The 23,337-nt window shown below is 42.9% G+C and overlaps 1 protein-coding gene and 1 long non-coding RNA gene across 11 annotated transcripts in view; one reads left to right on the top strand and one right to left on the bottom strand.

Annotated features, from left to right (window-relative positions):
• Positions 1 to 20,034, bottom strand: part of LOC110134549 (uncharacterized) — a 39,461-nt gene extending 19,427 nt beyond the window's left edge. Inside the window, exons 1-4 of the long non-coding RNA XR_011488277.1 lie at positions 19,944 to 20,034; positions 18,803 to 18,906; positions 16,454 to 16,522; positions 2,687 to 2,817 (exon numbers count right to left, since the gene is read on the bottom strand). This is a non-coding gene — a long non-coding RNA (uncharacterized lncRNA). The remainder of the gene's footprint in view (positions 1 to 2,686; positions 2,818 to 16,453; positions 16,523 to 18,802; positions 18,907 to 19,943) is intronic.
• The window catches only part of PIK3CG (phosphatidylinositol-4,5-bisphosphate 3-kinase catalytic subunit gamma), a 74,549-nt gene continuing 68,564 nt past the window's right edge, over positions 17,353 to 23,337 (top strand). For 5 of the 10 annotated variants that reach the window (XM_070469246.1, XM_070469244.1, XM_070469222.1 and 2 more), the window contains exons 1-2: positions 17,524 to 17,863; positions 19,593 to 21,599. In XM_070469246.1, coding sequence (XP_070325347.1) covers positions 19,605 to 21,599 — 1,995 coding nt within the window. In that variant the 5' untranslated portion in view covers positions 17,524 to 17,863; positions 19,593 to 19,604. The other 5 variants (XM_070469232.1, XM_070469236.1, XM_070469224.1 and 2 more) reach the window with 5 other exon arrangements.

Genomic DNA, 23,337 nt, shown 5'->3' with positions numbered 1-23,337 from the left:
TACTGGTCCTCAGGCTTGATACCTTGGAGATTCCTTTGTCTCTGCCCACCCCTGTTTTACTTATCTCTGGCCTGTCTCCGATTACCACTCCTGTTCTTTCTTTATTTTCAGAGCCACTACCTGGTCTGGACTGTGAGTACTCCAACACGGAGAGTGAGATGGTTTCTTCACAGCCCTCCTGCTCCCAATCTCTTGCTGCTTCAGTTATTTCTTGCCAGATCAACCTTACATATGATGGCATGGCTTTCCATGTTTAAGAGTCATCAGAGGTTTTCTTACAGTATATTCCAGCAATCCCACTCCTGGGCATATATCCAGAGAAGACTCTAATTCATAAGGATATATGCACCCCAGTGTTCATAGCAGCAGTACTTACAATAGTCAGGACATGGAAGGAATTCAAGTGCCCATCAATAGACAAATAGATAAGGAAGATGTGATGTATATACATATATGTGTGTGTGTTTGTGTGTGTCTGTGTGTGTGTATATATCAGTAGAATACTATTCAACCATAAAAAGAATGAAACAATGCTACTTGCAGCAACATGAGTGGACCTTGAGATTATCATATTAAATGAAGTAAGTCAGAGAAAGACAAATACCGTATGATATCACTTATATATGGAATCTAAAAAATTGATACAAATGGACTTATTTACAAAACATAAATAGACATTTCTATTCTTATCTCTATAAGATCTTATATTCTTATAAGAATATAATCTTATATTCTTATTTTATTATATTTCCTTATCTTTCTTATTTTCTTATAGCCTTATATTTTTATTTCTATTCTTATCTCTATAGAGATAACAAATTTATGGTTACCAAAGGGGAGAGGGATAAATTAGGAGCTTGGAATTGAAAGATACAAGCTACTGTATGCAAAATAGGTAGAGAACAAGGTCCTATTATATAGCACAGGAAACTATATTCAATACCTTGTAATAATTTAGAGAAGAGTATTTGTACATGAATCGTTTTGCTTCATACCTGAAACTAACACAACATTGTAAATCAAATATACTGCAATTTTTTAAGAAAAAAGCAATCAAAGCTTTCTATCACCTTGTCACATGAAAACCAAACTGAATCTGGACTACAGTTTCTTCAGTTGTAAAATGGCCATGCAGCTCTTGGGGGGTGATTTTCAAACTTCTGAGCAGCCCCAAGCATAAGCCAGATTAAAGGAGAGCTTCTAGATTAAAGCATACAAAGAAACTAGATCCTACACCCCCACCACTGCCTCTTCCCCTTGCCAAGCAGCCTCCGTGATAAATCACTGATCTGACAGTCTCTAAGCTCCTCCCTTGCTGCTGCAATACCTGGGATTATCTCCTGAATTTAGATCCAGTGTCCCCCATCACAAAGTCTTGTCCTTCTTTACCAAACTTGGGTTTTTCTACCCTGCTCAGGGTTCAGGACACTAGCCCAAATTACCCATGGACAGGATGAAGATTAAGGCAACGCAGAAATTCAGCCTCATCCAAAGAACTTATAGGCCCAGCGTTGCCAGATCTTTCCAGTTTTCCAAACAAGCTAGAAATCTGACTCCTCCTTATAAAATCAAATCTCTTGATGTTTGTAGCTGTAACAGTTAATTTATGTGTCAACTTGACTATGCTGTGGTGTTCCACTGTTTAATCAAACAGTGGTCTAGATTTTGCTGTGAAGGGATTTTGTATATGTGGCTAACATTTACAATCACTTGACTTTAAGCAAAGGACACTACTCTCAATAATGTGGGAGGGACTCATACAATCAGCGGAAGGCCTTAAGAGCAAAAAACTAACACTTCCTGGAAAGGAATGAAGGATTCTGCTTCAAAAATGTAACATGGAAATTTCATGAATTTCCAGTCAGTCGGTCTGCCCTTCAGATTTCAGATACCACCCCCATGATCACATGAACCAATTCTTAAAAATCAATCAGTCTCTTTATATACACACACACAAACACACACATATATACATATTCTTAAATAAACAAAATAAATGAAAAAGGAGAAATATCAACTGAAACTGAAGAAATATAAGAAGCCATAAGAGAACACTATGAACAATTATATGCCAACAAATTCAGCAGCCTAGAAGAAATGGACAACTTTCTCTAAGTATACAGCGCCCCCCCCCAAAACTGAATCAAGAAGAAATAAGTTGAACAGACCGATCACTAGAAGTGAAGTAGAATCTATATTATATACAAATCCTTGGTTCTGTTTCTCTGTAGAACCTTGACAGATAAAGTGACCAACTCAAATTTTTGTCAAACTCCATAGGCCAAACAGAACATATACCTGAACCCTACTTGCAAGCCACCAGTATGAAGCTCAGTTCCCTACGACACAACTCACCTCCTCACGAGCTGCTGCTTCACACATGCCAGGTCATTGCTGCCCTTTTCCCACTGGGAAAGACTTCGTCCCAGTTCATCTTCTCAACAAAATGCAATGCTTCCTAAAGGCACTAGGCTCAGGCTCTTCTCTTTCAGGAAGCTTCTATTATAATTTGATGCCATGATAATCCCCATGCGTCACTTTTCATTCTTTCTACATCTAATGTTCACAGATAGGATGCACTATGTTATAGATGCATAGATTTATGATTGCTTCTAGATTTATGATTTCTTAAATTGCTCTCAAAATGTTATCCATCTTATCTTTCAAATAATAATAAAGATCTCACCTTTAGAGCTTGTTTGCCATCATTCTACAACTTGTACTGAAAACAATTTGCTCTGGAGATGAGGAGACATGAATTCCAGTCTCAACTCTTTGGGAAGGTCATTAGGCATCTCTGGGCTGGATTTCCTTCATCTGTAAAACAGGATAGAACTAGTTAAAGGCTAAAATTTACTTACTGCTTACCATGTTCCAGGCACTGTTTTATGAGCTTTACATATATTCATTCACTCACTTAAACCTTAAAATTTTATGAGGTAGGTACTAATATATGGAGGGTTTCCCACGTGGCTCAGTGGTAAAGAATCTGCCTGCCAATGCAGGAGATGCGGGTTTCATCCCCAAGTCAGGAAGATCCCCTGGAAAAGGAAATGCCTACCCACTCCAGTAGTCTTGCCTGGAAGATCTCATGGACAGACCAGCCTGGCAGGCTACAGTCCATGGGGTGGCAAAAGAGTCAGATACAACTTAGCAACTAAACAACAACTATATAGAATAAACTGAGACTCAAAAAATATGAGGTAAATTGCCCAAGGTAGGCTTACAAGCATTGGAGCTGGGATTTAGGTCCAAGCAGTCTGGTTCCTAAGCCCATGTTCCCAGTCCCATATAGGAAACAGACTTCCAGTACATGTTGCATAATTCCCAGCAGCTCTAATATTCTATGATTCTAAAGTCACCTTCAGTGTGCCCTTTATTATAAGCCACAACAAGGACTCATTAAATGTTTACTTAAATGAGTCAACTACCTTTCAGTTCATTTCCATTTTATTAGCATGATGGCCTGTCATGTTGTATATAAGCATATCGTGCTAGATTTGACTGGACCACCACTGGTCACTAGTGACAGGTTCTAATCCCAAGGTCTGACTTGGCCATCAAATGTCCTGTCTCTGCTTCATCCTATATGTAGACTTTACATCACTCATAGGTCAGATATTTTTGAAACCATTGTTTTCTGAAACATAAGATGAACAGATGTCTTAGCAATTCATTTGTAAGGCAGGGCTTTCAAAATGTATCACAGGCTACCACTGATCATACAGTTGGGATCAAAATAGACAGTTCCAGCTGGTAACATAAGCCCAGAACAAGAGGTAACTTTTTGCCAAAAAAAGAGCAAAAACAGTGACAATAAAAGATGAGATTTAACTTAGATATAGCAGACACTGTCAATGACCCAGTCATTTACTCTTGCCCACCCCCGAGCTCTTCAGGAAATAGTTCCTACACACACACACCAACAGCTTCCAACCACAGGCACCTGTGTCTTTCTGCCCCAGAGCATGCTCACCCCAAACAGTACAGGCCTGAAATGCCAAAGAACTTACGTGGCCAGGAGTAACCCTCAACCAATGAGGGATAAATAATCAACTTCCTCTCCTATCAGCAGGATGGCTCTGGGGCATGTTCTATACATTTTCTTGGAGGAAGGGAAGGGAGGGCCGGTTGTCCCGTGTGCTGGCCTCTGGGAGCCTCTATGGCCTTTGCTGAGATGAACTCATCTGTTCACCAGCATCAAACTGGAGACAGTTTAAAATGTAGATTCCCAGTTTCTTTTTCTGGATGTTTTGATTCAGAGAGACTGGAGTGAAGCTAAGCATCCATATTTTGAACAAGTCTCCCAGAGAGTTCTGATGTTGTCTGACCTTTGGGAAACACTAGCATAGCCCCTCCTGTTTCCTACCAAACACTGAACTTCCTGCTGTCCTGTGAGATAGGAAAGCCTCATGACCTACTGTCTCACACTGAGGTGGATGCACACAGCTTAGTATCATCATCATCTTTGTTCATCATGAGGCATGTTGGGGCAGAGGATATAAGGCATCCATGGTAAATCTTGGCATTGGTGGCAAATAGACTGATATGGCAATTTAAATATGGTAATCATAGAATTTTCAAAGCAGAACTGAGGAAGCAAAAGAAGAAAAAGATCTTTTGGTATTAATTCTAGTTATTTCAATTACCATTGAAAAGGAGGAGGTTCTAAGAAAAGCCACACAAAATCTCTGAGGGGAAAGAGGAACAGTAGCATGAAAAAAGACAGAAAAGAATTACGTGTGATCTTTTACTAAAATCTACATCTAAACCCTGATAATTATCTTACTTTAAAACAGCTGGAAAAAGAAATTAGCAAGTATCTATCTATAACTGTGTACCTTAAACATTAGATAAAATGTTTGCTCTTTGATATTTTATATAATAATGAATTTTATAACATCGCTTTTGAAGCATTTTCAAATTGAATATTGTATTTTAATGAAAAAAATATGATTGATTTATGTCACTTAAAGTTGATATCAGCAAAATCTTCCACCCAAAGCAACTTTAGATTTCCAATCCCATAAAGTAAAGTTTAACTTTTAAAATCTGATTCGAAATCTTATGTCAGCCTACTTTTTTCAAGAAGAACCTTTACCTGATGTAATAGTCAGAACCTACCGGGTTTGACTGCAGTTACAAATCACTTCAAGATTTCAGCAGCTTGACCCACCATACACACGCTCATCACAAGTAACCAGGGGAGTTCTGCTCATCTCAGTCTTTCAGGGGCCGAGTTGACAAGGTTTCATCTCAACATGTCCTTCCAAGTTCTCCACAGCACAAGGAAGGAAATATGGTAACTTATGACACACTCTTGCCCACATTTCATTGGTCAAAGCAAATCAGTGATTATCCTAACTTCAAAGTGGGTGGAGAGTATCATCTTACCATCCGGCTGGAGTGTTTGTCACCAGCCCTAATGACGATCATATCTGATTTTGCATTTTACCTTCTTTGGACTTTTGCACCACATAACAGTTGACTTTATCTATCCCCCTGTTTGGAATTCATAGTATCAATTCAATAAACTTATATTGTCAGTCCAACAACAAAGCATTTCGGTCTTTTAGAACCACTGCATTTATGCAAGGTCTCCGTTGCTTCTTAAAACCAGCATCCCTAGTACATCTCCTTTTGGCAGACCCAGGGTGCTCTATGCAAGTTTAAAGAGAAGTTGGTAGCCCCAACTGTGGCAGAGACAACTCGCTCACCAGACTGATGATTCTCCTTACACCACATAGGAGAGAGCTGCTCAGTTGCTACAGAGCCTGTCTTTCTCAGACCCCTGCACTAGGTGTGGTTACATGACTGAGTTCTGATCAAAGAAATGTAGATGGAAATGACCTTTACCACTTTCAGGTCCAACCCACACATATGTCCTGCACCATCTGATGCACTCATCTCCTGGCTGGATGTTGATGCCTGAGGCCACCTAAAAGCCCCGTGTTGGAAATGGCAGAGCCTCTGTCAGCCTGCTCTTCAAATCACTACATGACCCAGACCTTCCACCAATCCCCTACCCTGTTAATGATACATATAAACTTTTATTAAAAAATAATTTTCCTTCTGAAGTTTATACAAATAAACTTTTATTATGAGAAATAAGCTTTAACAGTGATGGGGTAGTAGGATAAATGGACAAAATACTTCAAACGTGAATTTTTTGGTTGTCCTCAACAATGACAAAGTCAGCTAATATAATTCCTTTAGCAATCTATTCATCTTTCTCTTTTCTCTTCTGTGTAACTGCTGCCCTGTGTGATTACAAGAGAATTTCCCAGTAAGTAAAGGAGGAACTGAATTATTATAGAGGAATTTGGAGACAGCAAGAGGGAGAACTGCCAGTTTCTGGTTTTGTAAAGGTCTTCAGTTATCGCCAACCACACAACCTAGAAAAGAGATGTAATCCCAACATCAATGCCTGCCTAAGGCTGACGGGCCATATTCCACGCATCTCATGACAGAAATAATGTGTAACCCATGCAATTAGACACACGATAGCATTGAAGTTTTTTATCATGCTCATCAAGTCCTATCCTCTCTAATATGTCATTGCAATGTAATGTTGTCTTGGCCAAACTTCTCCCACCCCATCCCCAACCTCCCCGGGCACAAGGATAGGCTATATTTCCCAGCCACTCTTGGTGTGAGGTGGGTCATGTGACAGACTTCTGCCCAGCGAAATATGGGCACATGAGATGTGAGCCCTTCTCAGACCCAATGGAGGACTCAAGACCCAAGAGGAAAGCAGAAACACTAATTAGGAGTAGCTGTGTCCTAAGTGAATGCTTAGAATGTCACCTCCCCCACCCAACCAGCTTGGGGCTATGACGTGAGAAAGAGAGAAACCACTGAGATTTTGCTACAGCAATTAGGACACTTCATTTCAGTTCCGTTGCTCAGTGTGTCTGACTCTTTGCGAGCCCAGGGACTGCAGCACTCCAGGCTTCCCTGTGTTAATTAGGACACAGCATACCTTAGTGAATACATCAAGACTGTTGCATTTGCCTTAGAGAACCATGTGAAAGGTTAAACCTGAACAGGGTGGTTTGCAAAGTAACCTTTAATAAAGCTGTCAATCAAAATAAGAAAGCCTAGGGGGTCCTAAAGTTGTACTCTAATCTGCCCCTACTCCCACCCACCCTGTTCAGTTTGGCTCTTCCCAGAGGCTCAAGCACTCCTCCAGAATGCTTCTTGCCAGTGTCCCGGCAGGAATACCATGACTTGGTCACCTCCCACCCTCTCTCGGCCTCTTCTCCCTTTCCGGACTACTTAAGGAAATTTCACTCTTCTGGGCTTTAACTGCTATATATTATTCCTTCTGCTAGACTGCTCTTTCCCCCATCTTTGCCTGTGAGCCCTACCTGTTCTACCTGCCACCCCGATTGAGGCCATCCTTCTGGAAGGCTCGGTTGGAAAAGACTGCCTCGCGCTCTGAACTCCCATTCTTTCCCTGTGTGACTGAGGGTCCAAGTCATGTCCCTGCTGTGATGGGCACAAGCAGACATCTTCTCTGCTTGATAGGCTGCAAGCACCTTGCAGACAAGGATCCACGTCCAGTACCCAGATGGTATTCGATAATAAATGTTAGATGAACTCATGAATAAATGGTAATGAATGCACAAGTCAATGAAGATTTAAGTAGAATTCCACACAGCAGCTTGGATCAGAGACCCCTTTTCTTCCAAATTAGTCCACATGAAAGTATGCTTCCTTTATGGCATTCTGCCCAGCCTGATGGCCCTCCTATACAAAGATGGAGCATTTGGGCAGAGGTCACTGCTTGTGAGGGGCAGACATGACGGTTCAGCACTGGCCTCCAACTGAAATATCAAGATTCAGCTGGAGATAAGAGTCTACGAGAATATGGGGCGGGGGAAGAAACAAACAAACAAAAAAACATTTAAGAAAATAGGGGAAGTTGCTTAAATTTGAGACATTTTCAAGTAAAAATAATTTTAGGTAAATATTATTTTTTGAACTTTCATTGGCATACAACACACACACACACAGAAAAGGGACTATTGAATGGACAGCATGGCGACTGTTCACAAACGGGGCTTACCATATAGCCAGCACCTCCTCAGAAAACAGACCATTACCAGCAGCGCAGAAGCCCCTCCCCCTCGAGTCAGTAAATACTATTTTAAAAGAAAAGGAAGGAAGGAGAGAGGGGAGGGGTGACCGGGAATCTACTTGAAAAGAAAAGGAGAAACCCAGCACTGGCAGGCAGGGAGAGGAGGGGACAGCCCAGGGGAACTCACAGACTCACTGAGATACACCCCTCAGGGCTTCCCATCTGCCGAAAATTCTCAAGGTACTGAACAAACCCACATCATGGGTGACTGCAGCAAAGGCGGCCCAAGCTTTGGAGGTGACAAGGATTCCTACCAGGTACAGAGCAAGGAAATGCACGCACTGAACCCCAGCCTGGGAAAACCTGGCTCAGGCCGAGTGCCCCTCAACCCTTTCCCACTCCTAGCCTGTGCCCCTGGGCCCCTCCTCTACACCTGAAAGGCAGAGCATCCTCTGTGCTTCCTTCCAGTGAGGTGTGATTCCTGCCATACTCTAGCCAGAAGCCTGGGCTTGGGAAGGAACAACCTCTAGGGTAATGGCCTCAGCACCAGCTTCTATTGTACTTTGTCACTTCTGGGGTCTCAGGACCAGGGCTCTGAGAGCAGGTTCCATTCAAGCTGGTCCACTAAGTCTTCCTCTCTCCCAGGACACTCTGCTCTGCCCCTGAACAGGAAAAATCTCAGGAGTGCAGGATCTATCTTTGGCTTGGAAACTTCACTCTGTCTTTATTACAAACAACTTTGTTTCCGTCGGGATCATGGAATGTGTATAAGAGGTAGATGGAGATAGGTAGATGACTAGACAGAGGTATAGGTAGACAGATACAAATACTTGATGGTCTTCAGGTAATCTGGAAGGCACGGTCCCAGGGATGGGTCTCATATCCATTATATGGGACGATTTCTTGCTCACAAGGATGTACAGGCAGTTTTCGGTCTTATGTTTCTGTTCACTGTTAATAAGGGAACAACAAAGAGAACTAATACGTTGGATCAGCCAGAGGGGCTATAAAGAGCCTCGTGAGCATTGTCGTTCGTGAAAATAAATGTCAAAATGGGGTCCGTCCCAAGACCTACACACATCATTATCTCTACACACCACTATCCTCTGAAGATTTCTGTGCTGAGGTTTTAAGAGGCGGTAGACTGCAGGGCTTTGGGTTAGGCGGTTCCTGCAATGGAGGGGATGCCTGGGATTTGGTTGCTCTGGGAGGCTTTGGGGTAGCATCCAATATTCCTGTTGCTTCCTTTAAATGCAAGGGAATCCACTGACTTTCAAAAAATAGATAGTTCATACAAATGACCCATTCCACACTTAACTGAGGCCCTTGCTTTGCCAAGCACTGTGTTAGGTCCTGAGGAATTCAGAGATAAACAGAGCATTCACTGTCCCTAAGAACTCAGACTCATGGAGGAGACAGCCTAGAGGGGATAGTAGTAATACCCTTCTCCTCAGAGGCATCTCCTTGGGACGTTGTGAGAATTAAATGAATGAATATATTAAAGTACTTCTGCTTAGTCACTCAGTCATGTCTGACTCTTTACGACCCTTTGGACTTTAGCCCACCAGGCTGTCCATGGGATTTTTCACGGCAGAATACTGGAGTGGATTGACATTTCTACTCTAGGGGATCTTCCCAACCCAAGGATCAAACCCACATCTCCTGTGTTTCCTGCATTGACAGGCAACTGAACAATAACAACAATTAAACTGTTTAGAATAATGTAAGACACCTGGAAAGTGACATGGAAGAATTTGTTCTTGGTGGTGGTGATACTACTGTTACTTTTGTGGTGATCCCTAATGGAGGAAAGCTTTCCTCAGTCAGCCTGTCAGTTCAGTCACTCAGTTGTTTCCCACTCTTTGCGACTCCATGGACTGAAGCATGCCAGGCTTCCCTGTCCATCACCAACTCCTGGAGCCTGCTCAAACTCATGTTAATCGAGTCAGTGATGCCATCCAACCATCTCATCCTCTGTCATCCCCTTCTCCTCCCGCCTTCAATCTTTCCCAGCATCAGGGTCTTTTCCAAGGAGTCAGTTCTTCGCATCAGGTGGCCAAAGTATTGGAGTTTCAGCTTCAGCATCAGTCCTTCCAATGAACACCCAGGACTGATCTCCTTTAGGATGGACTGGTTGGATCTCCTTGCCGTCCAAGGGACTCTCAAGAGGGTTGTCCAACTCCACAGTTCAAGATCATCAATTCTTCCATACTCAGCTTTCTTTATGGCCCAACTCTCACATCCATACATGACTACCGGAAAAGTCATAGCCTTGACTAGATGGACCTTTGTTGGCAAAGTAATGTCTCTGCTTTTTAAAATGCTGTCTAGGTTTGTCAGAAGTTTTCTTCCAAGGATCAGTGTCTTTAAATTTCACGGCTGCAGTCACCATCTGCAGTGATTTTGGAGCCCAAGAAAATAAAGCCCCACGCTGTTTCCATTGTTTTCCCCATCTATTTGTCATGAAGTGATGGGACTGGATACCATGATCTTAGTTCTTTGAATGTTGAGTTTTACGCCAGCTTTTTCACTCTCCTCTTTCACTTTCATCAAGAGGCTCTTTAGTTCCTCTTTGTTTTCTGCCGTAAGGGTGGTGTCATCTGCATATCTGAGGTTATTAATATTTCTCCTGGCAATCTTGATTTCAGCTTGTGCTTTCCCCAGCCTGGTATTTTGCATGATGTACTCTGCATATAAGTTAAATAAGCAGGGTGACACTATATAGCCTTGATGTACTATTTTCCCAATTTGGAACCAGTCTATTGTTCCACGTCCAGTCCTAACTGTTGCTTCTTGACCTGCATACAGATTTCTCAGGAGGCAGGTCAGGTGGTCTGGTATTTCCATCTCTTGAAGAATTTTCCACAGTTTGTTGTGATCCACACGGTCAAAGGCTTTGGCATAGTCAATGAAGCAGCATAGCAGTGAAATTGCTTAGTCATATCCGACTCTTTGCAACCCCATGGACCGTAACCTACCAGGCTCCTCCATCTACGGAATTTTCCAGACAAGAGTACTGGAGTGGTTGCCATTTCCTTCTCCAGGAGATCTTCCTGAGCCAGGGATTGAATCCAGGTCTCCTTCATTACAGGCAGATGCTTTACCATCTGAGCCACCAGGGAAGACCTAGTCAATGAAGCAGTAGACGTTTTTCTGGAATTCTCTTACTTTTGCTATGATCCAACAGATGTTGGCAATTTGATCTCTGGTTCCTCTTCCTTTCCTAAATCCAGCTTGAACATTTGAAAGTTCTTTGTTCATGTACTATTGAAGCCTTGCTTGGAGAATTAGGAGCATTACTTTGCTAGCATGTGAAATGAGTGAAATTGTGTGGTAGTTTGAACTTTCTTTGATATTAGAATGAAACCTGATCTTTTCCAGTCCTGTGACCACTGCTGAGTTTTTCAAATTTGCTGGCATATTGAGTGCAGCACTTTAACAGCATCATCTTTTAGGATTTGAATTCCATCACCTGCCCTATCTTTGTTCATAGGGATACTTCCTAAGGCCCACTTGACTTCAGACTCCAGGATGTCTGGCTCTAGGTGAGTGATCACACCATTGTGGTTATCTGGGTCATTAAGATCTTTTTTGTATAGTTCTTTATATTCTTGCCTCCTCTTCTTAATATCTTCTGCTTCTGTTAGGTCCATACTATTTCTGTCCTTTATTGTTTCCATCTTTGCATGAAATGTTCCCTTGGTAGCTCTAATTTTTTTGAAGCGCTCTCTAGTCTTTCCCATTCTATTGTTTTCATCCACTTTGTATTGATCACTGAGGAAGGCTTTCTTATCTCTCCTTGCTATTCTTTGGAACTCTGCATTCAGATGGGCATATCTCTCCTTTTCACAGCTGTTTGTAAGGCCTCCTCAGACAATCATTTTGTCTTTTTGCATTTCTTTTTCTTGGGGATGGTCTTGATCCCTGCCTCCTGTGCAATGTCATGAACCTCTGTCCATAGTTCTTCAGGCACTCTGTCTATCAGATCTAATCCCTTGAATCTATTTGACACTTCCACTGTATAATTATAAGGGATTTGATTTAGGTCATACCTCAATGGTCTAGTGGTTTTCCCCACTTTATTCAATTTAAGTCTGAATTTTGCAATAAGGAGTTCTTGATCTGAGCCACAGTCAGCTCCCGGTCTTGTTCTTGCTGACTGTATAGAGCTCCTCCTTCCTCGGCTGCAAAGAATATAACCAGTCTGATTTCGGTGTTGACCATCTGGTGATATTCATGTGCAGAGTCATCTCTTGTGTTGTTGGAAGAGGGTGTTAGCTATGGCCAGTGCCTTCTCTTGGCAAAACTCTGTTAGCATTTCCCCTGCTTCATTTTGTACTTCAAGGCCACACTTGCCTGTTACTCCAGGTATCTCTTGACTTCCTACTTTTGCTATCTAGTTCTCTATGATGAAAAGGACTTCTTTTTTGATGTTAGTTCTAGAAGGTCTTGTAGGTTCTCATAGAACTGTTCAGCTTCTTCAGCATTAGTGGTTGGGGCATAGACTTGGATTACTGTGATATTGAAAGGATTGCCTTGGAGACAAATTTTCCTAATCCTATTCTAGAAAGCCCTCCCAGAGGAGGTTATGCAAACTGCATCCAGTGCTCTGTGGGTATCCTCAGGGCATTGGTTTAGGACCTGAGCAGGTACCAAATTCCAGGGATGCTCAAGTTCCTTACAGAAAATGGTTAGGACAATCATAGACAATAAGGGATAGATTATAAAGGGTCTGACATATTACACTAAGGAATTTGGACTTTTAAAACTCAATTTACAGAAAAATCTTTTCTGGAAATTTGCAGAGGGCTGACTAAACGATATCTGCTAAGATGAGCTGAACAAGAAAATTGAGAAAACTGACCTCAATGGTCAATTTCTGATAATAAGAATGGAAGGTCCCCACAGACCCCTGGATCCTTGTCTGGATCCCCTTGTGGATCCTTGGGGTTGTGTTGACTGTGACTGATTTTCTGTGGCTTTTTTTCTCAGATCCTGGAATGATTCCCCTCTACCCACATGGCATGCTGACATTCAAGGCTGCTACAAACTCTTCTGTTATCCTCCCCAACACGTCAGAGCCTTCACATCTTGTTCTGATGTCCACCCTTCTCTACCAGCCAGGAATCCAGCGGGATTACCTTAAATCACACATGCAATTCTATCCCCTTCCCCATGATTGGCTGAGGGAGAGATGGGCCAACAGACAGGAAGGAAGGCTTCTGGGAAAATTTTCCTCTCTGCAAAAGACACACACAAGCCCACTGTCTTCTCTTCCTTTGTGCGTTGTATTGGTGTGTGACATCTGGAATTGCCTGTCCTCTATAGCATCCAACACAATGTCTTACATATCTTGCATAGTATAGTTATATAAGTGTATGTTTCATTGAAAACGTATAAAGACTTCCTATCAGTAGAATGGCTGCTATCTCTTTGGTAGATTAGGAAACTGAGAGAGATGTATTAGCATAGATTAGGCCTAGAGAATAAGTGGGAATAAACCCAGGTCTCATGATTGCTAGTGCTTCGACATTACCAAGATGCTTCTCTTTTAGCAGATTCAGACCAAGAAGCTTCATAAAGATTGGCATTTATTAATTCAGACAGAGAAAGACAAACACTGTATAGTATCATTTATATGTGGACTCTAAAAATACAATAAACTAGTACATATAACAAAAAAGAAGAAAATTTACAGATATAGAGAACAACTTCTGGTTACCAGTGGGGGTAGGTAGGGGTACAGAGGTGGGGGAGTGGGTGATACAAACTATTGAGTGCAAGACAGGCTACAAGGATATATTGTACAATATGGGGAATTTAGCCAATATTTTATAATAACTGCAAATAGAGTATAACCTTTAAAAACTGTATGCTGCTGCTGCGGCTGCTGCTGCCGCTGCCACTAAGTCACTTCAGTCCTGTCTGACTCTGTGAGACCCCATAGACGGCAGCCCACCAGGCTCCCCCATCCCTGGGATTCTCCAGGCAAGAACACTGGAGTGGGTTGCCATTTCCTTCTCCAATGCATGAAAGTGAAAAGTCAAAGTGAAGTTGCTCAGTCGTGTCTGACTCTTAGCGACCCCATGGACCGCAGCCTACCAGGCTCCTCCATCCATGGGATTTTCCAGGCAAGAGTACCGGAGTGGGGTGCCATTGCCTTCTCTGTTAAAAACTGTATGACAGTTTTTAAAATAAATTTTTTAAAAGATTAGCATTTGTACCTAGACAACAAAGCTAAGTATGAAGGTGAAGTAAATTATTAGATGAGATTTAAATGATTTTAAATTGATTATATCATTATATAAACCATCTGAGGTTGATCTACAAAAATATGAATAGATGGATTCCAGTGCTTTGTCAGGTTGAGAGACACGCACACATCTGAGTCAGAGAGCTAGCCTATCCAGGAACAATAACCAATAACAGCTTCCCAATCAGTGTGCCTCAAAGGTCCCTGGGGAATACAGACAATGTCTCATGCATTGAAGAACCTCTTCCCTTATCCCCACGTCACAGCCAGTTCTGGCTGCTATAACAAAATATCATAGATGGGGCAGCCATAAACAACAAATTTATTTCTCATAGTTCTGAAGGTTAGGTGCTTGAGATGAGGGTAGTTGCATGGTCAGGGTCTAGTGAGGGTCCTCTTTTGGTCTGCAGACTGCTATCTTCTCATTGTGTCCTCACAGGGCAGAAAAATAGCAAGAGAATTCTTTGGAGTCCCCTTTATAAGGGCACAAATTCCATTCATAAGGGTACCACCCTCATGACCTAATTATCCCCCAAAGGCCCCACCTCCTGATACTATCACATTGGGGGTTAGGATTTCAGTAGATGAATTAGCAGTGGAAGGGAACACAAACATTTAGTCCACTATACCCAATGTACCATACAAATACCACTACAATGTACATGTGCTGAGACATGAAAGAAGTTTGGGAACCACAGGCCTATCTTCCCATGTCTTTTCCATATCTCCCATTGCTGCCTTTCACAAATCCTCCAGGTCAGAGAACTGATCAGTTCACTGTTCCCGAAATACTTTTTGGCTTAAAGACTTCCCCCTCTGATTCCTCTTGCCTTATATCCTGCACCTCCCCTTGCATATTTGAAATGTTTGAAATCCCACTCATAGTGACCTCCTCCAGTAAACTTTTGTATTATGGAAGGAACATAAAATACAAACCACTTGGCCTATACTATAACATTGCAGTTTTTTCATCTGTATATCTTTTCTCTCTAGGCTACAAATGATATGTCTAAAGCCTGTCTTAAGGAACCTTCCTCAAAGCAAATAATTCATTCTTCATCTATTTATTGACCATTGGCACATCTTACTGTGTTCTTACTTTCTAATCTGCTTGATCTTGTGGTTCCCATAATGTTGAATGATAATAAGGTCAGACTATTTGATTATATTTTTTCCATCACAATATAGTGTGTGTCTACTCTATGGAAAACATAGTGCTGGATGTATGGAGATTCACAGAAGGGCAAAAAAGAAGAAAATAGAAAAACATATTAATAAAATAGGATAGTGAGACCAAGGGGGGGTCTACCCTGAAAAATCTGGGGATACAACTAGTAAAGAATTCCTCTGTGTGCAGGAAGTAGACACTGGCCATTATTTCTCCCCTGAAACAATGACTACATATAGTCAAATTTTAGGGGCTATATTAGGACTTGGGGAAGAGCAGGGTTCTTAATCTCAAACCACTAAAAAAGCCTGAGGTATTTGCAAGTTTAGTCATAGAACAGACAATATTTGCATAATTGGACTTAGCTGAGTAGTTCCTACAGAAGCAAGAAGATTCAAAATGTAGTCTAGCATTTCTGAAATAATGTATGATTGTGTGTGTGTGTGTGGTGTCAGGTTGTCAGGACTTAGTCTCCTCTGTCTGTTGAATGATCTGCGGAACAGAGTTGGCCAAGCTTATGGTCCCTCTGTGGTCAGCCCTACCAGCCCCAAACTGTCACTCCTACTCCCCCCACCTACCCCTCCACACATTCTAGGTAAATCACAGCTTGGCCAGCTCCTGTGGGGTGACTCCTTGGTGTCTCCCTCAAACCAACCAAGAAGGCTAACTTAGAAGCTTCAAAAGCCACCAGGCTCCTATAGGAGTATTCCTTTATAGGAATACACTTTGGAAAGCTGATAAGATCCCTCTAAATATTTGAGAGGCAGCCCTTGAGTTAATGGCTTAGCTGTTGATGTCAACTATTACAGCACTGTTTATAGAAAGCTAAGATCCAAGAGGCCTGTGGTGAAAGGAGACAGATTAGACAATGATTTATCTCTCAGAGTAATTGAAAGAAACTCTTAATTATCCATCTCTAAGGAACCTGTGAGGCCAAGGCTATGTTTACCTGTTGTCCCTGGGCCTCAGTGAGTCCATGAGAGCCTAGGTTGAAGGATGAACTCTGGTACAGGAAACCCTGGAATGGAGGAGAAGGGCCACTGTTTCAGGATCTAGAAGGAACTGGGGTTACTGGAATATACAGAGCTTCTGTATAAGTGACTGAGGAGGGCTTTTCCATGGGTTCTCCACTCCCCTGGGAATCAGGAGCCCCCTCCCAGAGACCTTCTCGCTGTTGGGGCAGGACTCAGCTCCCAATCCGGTGGCACCAAGAACCTATTTTGTCTGCAGTCAATCACTGCTCACAAGAAGTCTCCACCCCCAACACACACACACACATGCACACATACACAATGTACTTTCAGTCTGAGCCAGTGATATTTTGGAGCCTAAATGTTTTGAAAAATAGAAAACTGTCTCACCAACCTAAGGAAATGAACTTCCAGACCTTGTCTTTGAAAATGTTCAGCTTGATAACCAGTCCTCTGGATCACTAGGTTTCTCTTCCCTCATCCCTCAGTTACAGGGTGTGAACAAGGGGTCATTTGCATTTCCATGAGGGAAAATTCATTGAATGGGCTTTGCAGGACTAATGGGTTTCCTTTGGCTCTTTAAAATCTTCCCACCAGGCTGGTTCTCTGCTACTGTAGCTAGGAGGCCTTTCTCTCCACTGAGAACTAACTAGAAAAATAGTTCACATGTGTGTGTCTCATGAATGCATATTTGGTTTGAATCTATGTCATTTTATAATAATTGGTGTGCACTCTCGAAATTTTAAAAAAAAAAAGAAGTAGAGTAAAAATACATACACTTTCATGCTTAGCTCTCTGTGTGTGCTTTAACAGGAAATGCATTTCTTACACTTTTAAAATGAGCAATCACACGTATAATCAACTTGGTTAAAACTTCCTTCCTGGTAACTGCAACACTTCCTCTGCATCTGGATGTGAAGGGAGACCCAGAAAAGCGGAAGCGTTCAGAAGCACACTGGGTACGTTTGAATTTGTTTTGCTTTTAGAAATTAAACAAATGATCCTTCAACGTCGTCGCCTCTGCTGCTTTATCAGGTATTGCTTCCTTCTATTTTTTGCCCTTTGTTGGGTCTGACTTGGAATAGTGACACTTCCTTCTCGGCCAGAATATTTTTATCTGGAGCTGCTGTCGTTCTGATGATGCTGCCACTGACTGTCTGTTTCATCGTCTGGTCCAACCCGTGTGTGTGGATATCCACAGGGTTCCGGCAATAGCTTTGCAGGTGCATCAGTCCTTTTTTGTTTTTGTTTGGGAGGAAGAGGGAGGGCCGGCCAGCCTTCAAGTTCTTACAAATGCACGATTCGCGATTAGCGTGCTAAACACTGTTTTTAACGTCTCTGTCTCATAAAAGGAGAAAGCTCCACAGCCTCAACCATGAAGGAGAGCAGTGAGTATTTAGTCAGCCAGTTTTCTTCTGCACCTCATGTCTTGTAAGTGTGTTTGATGTCGTGAAGGGAGAAGTGATTGCTGTGTATTTGCATGTTGCCTAAATTTGGATCTGTTTTATTTCAATTTAGTGCCAGTATTGGCAGCTTACAGTTCTCTTCTTTGTATTCTGTAAAGTAGCAAAAGACCAAATAGTGAAGGGCTTAAGCTGCAAGAGACAGTTCTTTGGGACAGTTTGTTTCATGTATTTTGTAAGTGTAACTTCATAATATGTTGAGAGAGGGACTGTTGACTTTAAAAGTAAATTTAAGTCAAGATTTGAACAGAAGTTGGGATCTAATGAAACTTGCCTTTCTTGCCTTTTAATCAAACTCTTCTTTTTGGTGTATATCAAATGCTCCACTGTTTCTTAAGGAAATAAGTAATCACTTACATCTTTCACTAAGATTAGTCCTTTAAAAATAATATTATATTAAACGTTAATTTTTGTTTCACTAATTGATTTTTAGAATAAGAATCAAAATATTAAAGGATACTACTAAATAGTATAATCAAAATACCTTATTCATATTTAAATTTTAATATTTTAAGCATTTCGATTATTATTTGAAGAGTTTCACACTGCAATAAGTAACATTTATACTTAAATGCTTTGTGAAAGTAGGTCCTTATTAACTATTTGTGGAAATAGTGGATAAATTATTGAGAATATATCGATGAATTCTAGTTATAGAGATGACAATATTAGAGCAAAAAGAAGTTAAATAGTCAATAGGGGTCCCAAAGCAGGTCCTTCTGTCCAGCCTGTAGGTTCTCCAGAGGCAGATGAGATGAATTGGTACAAAGGTAACACTATCTGAAAGTTCATATTTGGAGAGGACAGCCTGGGGCCTCCCCTGAGATACTGCCCTAATGGAGCAATGACAGCCAAGATACTTACACAGCTCATGATTCACAGTTACAAGTGTCTGCAAGTGTTCTTGAGAGGAGCTTCACCAATTCTGATCTTTTCGAGTTTTACAATGAAATGACTATCTCTCCTCGCTAGAAAGGAGAAAATGAAGAGGGAAAAAAAAATGGACAGGAAGTTGATGAGGGCATAGATACCTGATCCAGACAGTTTGAAAAGGGATCATAAGGCAACTTGGATAAGGTGTCTTGAGTCCCCCAGGAGACACGTGAGACAGAACACAGAGGAAATAAACCAAAGGCCTGCTTTCAAAGGGAGTTGTTTCAGCATCTCACATGGCACCTTGTAAACTAGGACTTGAGGCTCTAGTTGGACTATTTGACTCATCCATGCGTTTCAATTGCTAAAAACAATTACCACTTAGAGCCATTAGAGTTCATCAGACAGCATGCTAGATCAGTGCTTTACTTCTCTCTTTTTTTAAATTAAAATTTCAAACATAACAGAAGTAGAATAATTGGTGAGTCCCCATCTACCCATGGCCCACATTCATCAAGTTATTACCTTATTTAATGCTCCTGTCTACCCTCTGAAGTATTGCTAACCCCAGTTGATGGATAGGAAACAGGCTCAGAGATTATTTAAGCAGCTCCTCCCCCAGTTTCTAAGTGGTGGGGCCAGGATTCCTGGGCCCCTATTCCAAACCTCCTGCGCAGGTCCCTGTCATTCGTCTACACCTTCTCTTTGCCAGCTCACGGGCCGCCATAAAAGGCAAGCGCCTTCCCTCTGAAGAGCCTTCTGTTCTTCTCTCTGCTCCCAGGTCACGTAGGGCATGGAGCTGGAGAACCATAAAGAGCCTGTGGTGCTGAGAGAGGACACCTGCCGCAGGCGCCGGAGGCTGAAGCCGCGCAGCACGGCGGCCAGCCTGTCCTCCATGGAGCTCATCCCCATCGAGTTCGTGCTGCCCACCAGCCGACGCAACACCGAGACCCCCGAAACGGCGCTGCTGCATGTGGCCGGCCACGGCAACGTGGAGCAGATGAAGGCCCAGGTGTGGCTGCGCGTGCTGGAGACCAGCGTGGCCGCCGACTTCTACCACCGGCTGGGCCCCGACCACTTCCTCCTGCTCTACCAGAAGAAGGGGCAGTGGTACGAGATCTATGACAAGTACCAGGTGGTGCAGACCCTGGACTGCCTGCGCTACTGGAAGGTGCTGCACCGGAGCCCCGGGCAGATCCACCTGGTGCAGCGGCACGCGCCCTCGGAGGAGACGCTGGCCTTCCAGCGCCAGCTCACGGCCCTCATTGGCTACGACGTCACAGATGTCAGCAATGTGCATGATGACGAGCTGGAGTTCACACGCCGCCGCCTGGTCACCCCGCGCATGGCCGAGGTGGCTGGCCGCGACCCCACGCTCTACGCCATGCACCCCTGGGTGACGTCCAAGCCGCTCCCTGAGCACCTGCTGAAGAAGATCACCAACAACTGCATCTTCATCATCATCCACCGTAGCACCACCAGCCAGACCATCAAGGTCTCGGCTGATGACACCCCGGGCACCATCCTCCAGAGCTTCTTTACCAAAATGGCCAAGAAAAAGTCCCTGATGGATATCCCCGAGAGCCAGAATGAAGAGGACTTCGTGCTGCGTGTCTGCGGCCGTGATGAGTACCTCGTGGGCGAGACGCCCATCAAAAACTTCCAATGGGTGCGGCAGTGCCTTAAGAATGGTGAAGAGATTCACCTGGTGCTTGACACTCCGCCGGACCCAGCCCTGGACGAGGTGAGGAAGGAAGAGTGGCCGCTGGTGGATGACTGCACTGGCGTCACCGGCTACCATGAGCAGCTGACCATCCATGGAAAGGACCACGAGAGCGTGTTCACTGTGTCCCTGTGGGACTGTGACCGCAAGTTCAGGGTCAAGATCAGGGGCATCGACATCCCCGTCCTGCCCCGGAATGCAGATCTCACGGTTTTTGTGGAGGCAAACATCCAGTATGGGCAGCAAGTCCTTTGCCAAAGAAGAACCAGCCCCAAACCCTTCACGGAGGAGGTGCTCTGGAATGTATGGCTTGAGTTCAGTATCAAGATCAAAGACTTACCCAAAGGGGCTCTGCTCAACCTCCAGATCTACTGTGGCAAAGCGCCGGTTCTGTCTGGTAAGGCCTCTGCAGAGACTCCCAGTCCCGAGTCCAGAGGCAAAGCTCAGCTTCTCTACTACGTGAACCTGCTGCTCATCGACCACCGATTCCTCCTGCGCCGTGGTGAGTACGTGCTCCACATGTGGCAGCTATCTGGGAAGGGGGAAGACCAAGGGAGCTTCAATGCGGACAAGCTCACATCTGCCACCAACCCCGACAAGGAAAACTCAATGTCCATCTCCATTCTCCTGGACAATTACTGTCACCCCATAGCCTTGCCTAAGCATCAGCCCACCCCTGACCCGGAAGGGGACCGGGTACGAGCAGAAATGCCCAACCAACTTCGGAAGCAACTGGAGGCCATCATAGCCACTGATCCACTTAACCCTCTCACTGCAGAAGACAAAGAATTGCTTTGGCATTTCAGATATGAAAGCCTTAAGGATCCCAAAGCATACCCTAAGCTCTTTAGCTCAGTGAAATGGGGACAGCAAGAAATTGTGGCCAAAACATATCAATTGTTAGCCAGAAGGGAGGTCTGGGATCAAAGTGCTTTGGATGTTGGATTAACGATGCAACTCCTAGACTGCAACTTTTCGGATGAAAACGTAAGAGCCATTGCAGTTCAGAAACTGGAGAGCTTGGAAGATGATGACGTTCTGCATTACCTGCTCCAACTGGTCCAGGTAGGGGAGGCACGCATCTCAAGGAATTTATCTGCATGTGCAGACAGGCGCCATATTAAGCCATCTTCCGATGTACCTTGTCCAAAGAGTCAATTATCAGTCAAAGCAAATCTACTTTAGTAGTAAACGTTCCCTTTTATTTTTTTCTGTCTTTGAGGGCTTTCTGACCAGCATTTTGATGACATGAATAATTCCACTTTTTATAGGAGAACTGGCCCAGTGGGAATGAGAGTTTACTCTGTTGATGATAGACTTGACTTATTGAATGCTCCCTTATGCCAAGGCTCCAAGTGATCTATGTATTTTTCATGTATTATCACACTTAACTCTCCCAACAATGTTGATAGCAGTCCAGTTAATATTTGCATTTTATATATAAGGAAACTGAGGCACTGAGAGGTTAAGTAATGTGCCCAAGGTCACATATTTTGAAAGACAAATTCAAACCCAGAGGTCCGACAACAGTTCTGCTCTTTTCATTGCTTCCCGATATCTGCATGTATGCAGGATAGTATGTCCTAGAGAGAAAAGGTCATGCCCTCTGATCATGTTTGTCACAATTCGTAGAGTAACATCTCAATTCTGGATGGGACCTTGAAAGCCCCTCTCTTTAGACAGGTCTGGTACTCTGTTTCTACTCTTCTTCATATGCTTTTCCCTGTGTCCAGAGAGACTAAATCATTTGTCAAAGGTTTCCTTAGGAAGTTAAATAAAGGAAGACCGGTTCTCTTGCTCACTATAGACATTCTCATAGTGTATTGTGCTGCTTGACAAGGAAAAGGGAAGAAAGGAATTGGAAGAGAATTCTATTTTACAGAGCAGATGTGTTCATTCATTAATTCAACAATTCAGACCGAGTCCTTCCCCTTTTCTGGTTGCTGGATGTAGAGCAGTGATCAAAACACAGCTGGACTCTGCCCTAGTGTAGTCTGTAGTTCATGGAGACAGACATCAAATGAGTATACATACAGGCAGATACTGAATAACATATTGTGACAAACGCTTTGAGGAGAAGCTATAGAATGTTATGAGAAAATAGTCAGGGGTCCTGAGGACACTTAATTTAGATTGAAGACGCCAAGGACAGTTCTGAGTAGGTGATGTTTGTCAAGCTAACTGTTGGACACCAAACTGTCTAATCATTATCTATATTTATAGGCAGTTTCTGGAGTTTTCTGATGCAAATTTTGGATAGTCTGAACTTTAATCTTCACCTTCCATTACTCAGATACTTGAAACAAAGTTGGCCTTTGTCTTTATCTAATCAAATATAACCAGTTTTTCTCTGCCCATGAGTTCAGAGGCTAGCCTAAACACTAATGAGAATTTAATAAAAATTGAAGTATCCTCAGTTTTCGAGCTCTCCATAACAAAAAGAATATGAGGCAAATTTGCAAGGGATCTGTTTCAAGTCCCAAGTCCATCATTGGGACTTGAATTATTTTACATTGTCATTTTCACAAGTGAACTTTGTAGGATCGGGAAATGAATAGTATTCTTCTTAGAAACGTGTAAATAAAAGAGGTCAGTGATATTAACATTGAGTTTGTGGTCCTAAATTTGAAGAAGAGTAGTCATTTGCAGATGTGGCCAAATGACTCATTCATTCCTGATTAAAATGGTCTCCTGGTTGAGACCTGCATCATCTTTACAGAAGTGAAACACAAAGAAGGTCAAAAAGACTCACGTTTGGGTTAAAAACTTAGTAACATTTCTGACGTGACTACTGGTGGCTAAA

The sequence above is a fragment of the Odocoileus virginianus genome, chromosome 1 (assembly GCF_023699985.2).
Source record: "Odocoileus virginianus isolate 20LAN1187 ecotype Illinois chromosome 1, Ovbor_1.2, whole genome shotgun sequence".
In the NCBI taxonomy this organism is placed as follows: domain Eukaryota; kingdom Metazoa; phylum Chordata; class Mammalia; order Artiodactyla; family Cervidae; genus Odocoileus; species Odocoileus virginianus.
The sequence above is the reverse complement of the archived record's forward strand: the minus strand, read 5'-3'. Positions and strand labels throughout refer to the sequence as shown.